This window comes from Quercus suber, unplaced genomic scaffold, assembly GCF_002906115.3.
Source record: "Quercus suber isolate HL8 unplaced genomic scaffold, Cork oak 2.0 scaffold_859, whole genome shotgun sequence".
Lineage (NCBI taxonomy): Eukaryota > Viridiplantae > Streptophyta > Magnoliopsida > Fagales > Fagaceae > Quercus > Quercus suber.
The window spans coordinates 1-6,127 of NW_027070289.1; the positions used below are offsets into that span (position 1 = coordinate 1).

At 46.2% G+C, this 6,127-nt stretch overlaps 1 protein-coding gene across 1 annotated transcript; it reads right to left on the bottom strand.

The window, feature by feature from the left end:
* Positions 1-143: 143 nt before the first annotated feature.
* Positions 144-597, bottom strand: LOC136065131 (uncharacterized mitochondrial protein AtMg01250-like; the record flags this gene model as incomplete). The annotated part of the gene is made up of 1 exon (XM_065767897.1): positions 144-597. A coding segment is annotated over exon 1 (454 nt), but the record flags the coding sequence as incomplete, so codon positions are not given.
* Positions 598-6,127: the final 5,530 nt, after the last annotated feature.

Consider the following 6,127-nt stretch of genomic DNA (forward strand, 5'->3'; position numbering starts at 1 on the left):
CCCCCCCCCCCCCCCCATAGAGAGCATCTTTTCTTTCCAGCCAAACAGGTTTTTACCAACCCTTTCTTTAATTTCAACAAAGATCGCATTTTTGGACTTTCCAATGATGGATGGCAACCATAGATATTAAGTGTGGCGAGAACCTTGCATAGGTCCAAGGATTTCAAGCATCTCGTCTTTAGTTTCTTGAGGGGTGTTGTGGCTGAAGAAAATGGATGACTTGTCAGTGTTAATCTTTTGTCCAAAGGCTACTTCATACTTTCTAAGGTTCTCAGTTAATATGTGGCACTTTTGGCTGTTAGCTTTGTAGAAGAGCAAGCTGTCGTCAGCGAAGAATAGGTGAGTGACATAGGGGCAGCCTCTACATATGGAAATCCCATTCAGCTCCTTAGATCTGGCTACATTGTGGATGAGGGAGGAAAAGGCTTCTACACAAATAAGAAAGTGATAAGGAGAGAAGGGGTCTCCTTGCCGAAGCCCCCTTAAAGGAGTAATGCAGCCATAAGTAGAGCCATTAATAATGATGGAGTACATGACAGTAGTAATGCAATGCATGATTAGACTTATCCATTTTTCATGGAAGCCAAGCTTTTCCATGGTAGCCTCAATGAAGCTTCATTCTACTCTGTTAAAGGCTTTGCGTATATCAAGTTTCATAGCCATTGAGCAATCCTTCCCAATTCTCTTATTGTTAAGGTAGTGCATAATTTCAAAGGCAATGAGGACATTGTCAGTGATTAAGCGTTCGGAAAGAAATGCACTCTGATTCTTTGATATGACATGGGGAAGGATGGCCTTAAGCTAATTTGCAAGAACTTTGGCAATGATTTTGTACACCACATTAATAAGACTGATGGGTTTGAACTTAGTCAATTTAGTGGGTAGCTTTGTTTTGGGTATAAGGATGATGTTGGTTCTGTTTATTTCAGCCAAAGACATATTATTGTTGAGTACATTGAGAACCATTCTAGTTACATCATTGCCATCAATGGACCAATATTTTTGAAAGAAGATTGCGGGCATACCGTCGAGGCCTGGAGCCTTGGTTGGGTGCATTTTCTTGAGGACAGAGAGGATTTCTTCTCCAAAGAACTATTTGATAAGTTCCATGTTCATCTCAGTGACTTTGGTGGGGATGAGTCTAGTGATCTCAGCTACGGTGGAAGGAGAAGGTTGAGAGGATGTAAAGATATTCTTGAAGTAGGAGATGGTCGTGTCAGCAATGGTTCCATTAGTGTCACACCATACATTTTGTTCTTTCCAAAGGCCTAGAATGGTATTTTTTTTTCGTTTCCTTTCAAAGGCCTTGTTATGAAAGAATTTAGTGTTACGATCCCCTTCACTGAGCCATTGAACTCTTGAGTGTTGATTCCAGTATGTTTCTTCATTATCTAGCAGCTCATTAATCTCTTTCCTGAGTGTGTTTATTTGAGACCCCTGACTGCCATTAGTGTCCTGAAGGACTAGCGTGCTGAGAGCTTTCCTTTTCTTCGCAATCTTATTTGGTATATGCCCATACTCCGCATGATTCCAATTCGAGAGCTCAGCAACACATTGGTTAAGCCCCTCAGAAAGACCCCTAGGAGAATTAGTGTTTGTACAGCCCTCCCAGACCCTTCGAATAATCTCCATGCACTCATCTCTGTGAGTCCACAAGGCTTCAAAGTGGAAGCGCCGCTTGCAAGGAGGTTGGGCTGTAAGGGCATCCGAGATGAGGAGGGTGCAATGGTCAGAGGTTGAATCAATAAGGTGATGAACCCTTGCTTCTCGGAATTGATTGCTCCATTCAATTGTGGCTAGGGTTCGGTCAAGCCGCATATAAATTCTATTTGACACCTCCCTCATATTGCACCAAGTAAAATTTGATCCATTGTACCCCAAATCCCTTAAATTGCAGGTGTTTATAGAATTCTTGAAGCCGCCCATTTGTTGCTATGATCTTGTAGCACCCCCTTGTTTCTCACTATTGGAGAGAATCTTGTTGAAGTCACCTAGGCAGAGCCATAGGAGATGGTATTTGTTGCCAAGTTCCTCGAGAAGTTTCCAAGAAGCTTTCCTTTGGGCCATGTCGAGGTGGCCATAGAATCTTGTAATTCTCTGCACAAAACCAATGTCTACTTCAGTATTGGTGGCATCAATGTGGTTTGGGCCATATGTCTTGATGTCAAGGTTTGTGTATTTTGTCTAGAGCATGGTAAAACCACTGCTCTGACCATCACTGGAAGCATAAAGGCAATTGAACTGGTTGAGGGATTTTTTGAATCTTTCCATACCTTTTCTTTTCAATTTCATCTCCGCTAGGAAAACGACCTTGGGATTCCACTGTTACATAAAATCTTGTAGCGCCCTAACTGTCCGGGGGTTTCCAAGTCCCCAGTAGTTCCACCTGAAGGTAATCATTGTGTCCGACGGTGCTACTTAGCAGCCATCGTCAATGTAGGTGTCAGTTTAGTGCTGGGGGGTGAGGCATCATTGCAAGGCTTCTTTTGGGTTCTGCTTTCTTCCTTTTCTAAGAATTCAAGGTTGCCAGGACATTTAATACCAACCTTAGCACAAAGGGCTGACATCTCTACGTCTTGGGCTTGGGTTTTGCTTATTTCTCTTACGATTTTCTTCAGCTTCACTTTTCGGTTCTGTGTACTATTAGTCGCTGGGTCTTGGGCTAGGTGGGCTATGTTGTCAAAGGGACTGGCTTTTGTTTTCAGCTTCATTGGGCTAGTGGCTTCATGGGCTTCATTAATGGGTTGTTTGGGTTGGCCTGTAATGGATAGGGCATCCTGTTGTCCTCCTCTTAGGCTTTGGTTAGGGCCCAAAGTGGGGTTGGTTGGTTTGTCATGTGACTCTCCACTAGCCCTTAAATTATGCTCCACATCTCTCGGCCTGTCCCATCCACTCTGATCCTCAGCCACCTGTAGGACTGAGGTAGCATCATTGTTTCTTGTTCGTGTGTGGGTTTTACTTCCCAAAGTCAGCTTCCCGCCAATAGCTTCATTTCCTCTAATGCCCTCTGATAGATTGGGCTGGTCAAGGGTTGCGCGTGTGTACACGACGTCTGCCGCCATCTCTGTCCCAACACTCCTTTCATCACTGCCGTTGCCCATCTTGTTAGAGTTTTTCTTTGGATGCTAGCTAGGAAAAGTAGAAGGTTGGGAGTCTTTCATACTTGTAGGTAGGCCAACTTCTTTCACCGTCCTCATTAGTGAGGTATCCACCTCTCCTTAGAGGTTTATCTATTTGCAGTTCCATTCTAATTCGCATGAATTTGGCATGTTCTAACTACCAGGATCTCTTGTCAACTTCTAAAAGTTTCTCAGTTCTGCTCCTAATATCTTTTCTAGTATTCTCCGATATATGTTCAAACGAGAGTCCCCAGACTTGGACCCAGAGAGGGGTGTGAGTGAAGGTTATATTGGATGTTGATAGGCCTTTCTTCCATCAGCATAGGAGTAGAAGGTTATTGTCAAAGCTCCATGGTCCACTTTTTTCAACCCATTCAAGTTGAAACTTAGAGTTGAATTTGAATTGAAGGATGTTGTTGCCAACATCCACTATTCGGACATCTAAGCCCATTTTCCATGCCAAGCAGAAGACATTCTTTAGGACTCGTTGGTTCTGTTTCCGGTCAGAAAGGAGTTTCTGAAGAGGCTTAAAGAGCATTCTTCGAGAAGCTTGGCATGGCTTGGGTTGGAGATGCGAATATCTTCTTCTTCTTTGGTTAACAGTAGTTTTTCTAAGTCGTATAGAACTAAATCTTCCATGGCTGGGGTGGGAGGGTGGTTGTTGCACTTAGGTAGTCTAAGGCAAGCAAAGGGAGATCCCTATAGAGAACTAAGGAAGGGAGAGCTTGCCCATGACGGGAGAGAAAGGCTCCTACCTAGGGAGAGAAATCCTTGTTTCTACCTACCAAGTAGGTACTTGGTTAGTTGCTTTCTATGCTTGACAATACCAATCAAGAGTGATATGGAAGAATTATAGCAGGTACCATGAGCCTAACCCGTCAGCTTCTGCTCTGGCTGACGGGTCCGTTATGACGAATGTTGTAGGCTAAGCGTCAAGGAATGCATGCTGACTAGATCAAGACAAAACCGACAGGCTGAAGTCCCCAAGTCTAACTGACGACAATTTGGAGCCCCTAGGCTACTTAACGTAGCAAGAAGCTGACGCCAACTCAGCTGAAGGGGAAAGTGCCAGCTGACGGTTTTAAGGCCGACGGTTCTATGAAAACCATGACTTGGTCACCACGCATGGGTTTTAGGGAAATTGCTTGTATTCCACGCCCAGTATCAGAGTCCTATAAGGAAAGGATTCCGCAATCTACGCGCATAAGGATTCCTATAAGGAAAAGACTTCTACTCCAAGAAAGAAAGGTCCACCCTCTACTACTATAAAAACCCCAATACCCTCATAAGCCGAGGTACGCATAATTTACCCCTCTCTAGCACTCTAGAGTTGAAAGTTCTAACTTGACCTTCGGAGGGTATTTGGCCGGCACCACACCGGTGCTCTCTGTGAGGTCTTTTCCTTTTTGTTGTGCAGGTGTTGTTTTGAGCATACAAGTGTCGTGCAACTCACTGGTGAGATTTTCGGCATCATCAGTTGGCGCCGTCTGTGGGAAACACAGCTTTTAAGTAATTAAGCCACACTATCATTTCCCGGACTAGGGTTGCATGGTACTCACTCGCTCAATGGCGACTACTAATGACGTGCAAGGAGAGGAGCCACCCACAACTGCCCTGAGAGACAGGTTCGGACCCTTAGTGCAGCCGTGGAGCGTCTCACCAAACAGAACCTCGACTTGGAAGGACAGCTGCGCCAGAAGAATGCAGCACTAAATGGCCGACCGGAAGATCAGGAAGGGACTAGCGCTCCAAACAGGGATCAGGAGAGACCTGAGGGCAGCCACGCCCCAAGCAGACCAGAGAGGTAGCACGTGAACGCGCCATCCATCACGAATGGGACTCCACCACATATTGCCGCTGAGATGCAGGCAATGAGGGAACAGATGGAGGTCATGATGAACACCCTCAAGGGGCGAGTCTCCAGTGATCTTGACGATCTGGTCAATCGTACTGACTCGCCCTTCACTGTGGCCGTGAACTCCTACCCCCTACCCCACAAGTTTCGCATGCCGAGTATAGATAGCTACGACGGGGTGAAGGATCCTTTGGATCACCTAGAGACTTTCAAAACCCTGATGCATCTTCAGGGGGTGGCAGATGAGATTATGTGCAGGGCCTTCCCCACAACACTCAAAGGCCCCGCGAGGATATGGTTCAGCCGGCTGACGCCGAACTCTATTAGCACCTTTAAGGAGCTAAGCGCCCAATTCACTACACACTTCATTGGCGGACATAGGTACAAGAAGTCCACGGCATGCTTAATGAGTATCAAGCAAAGAGAGGACGAGACGTTACGATCCTACATAACGAGCTTTAATAAGGAAGCGCTATCGGTTGACGAAGCAGACGACAAAATACTTGTAGCAGCCTTCACAAATGGGTTGCGGAAGGGCAAGTTCTTGTTCTCTCTGTACAAAAATGACCCGAAGACTATGTCGGAAGTTCTCTACAGGGCTACAAAGTATATGAATGCCGAGGACGCGCTGCAGGCCCGAGAAGAGAAGCCGAGAAAAAGGGAAAGGCAGGAAGATGCGCGACCAGACCAAGGAAGAAAAAGGCCCAGAACAGGAGATCGAAGAGACGAAAGGCGTTCCAAGCCTCCGGGAGGGAGATTCGCAAGCTTCACCCCGCTGACCGCCCCAATAGATCAAGTCCTAATGCAAATTAAGGACGAAGGGGCACTAACCTTCCCTGGAAAACTGAAGGGGGATCCTAATAGGCGCTCCAGAGACAAGTACTGCCGCTTTCACCGAGACCACGGCCATGATACAGCCGACTGTTACGACTTGAAGCAGCAAATCGAGGCTCTTATAAGGCAAGGGAAATTGCAGAAATTCGTAAGCAAGGAAAGAGCGGATCCAGCACCTCCAGAACACCCTCCCCGACGGGACAACGACAGTCCAAAACCCCCCGTTGGTGACATACGAATGATTGTAGGAAGGATTGCTACCAGGCCGTCCAAAAAGGCTCGTAAGACGTACCTCCGGATGGTCCAAAACGTTCAGTTG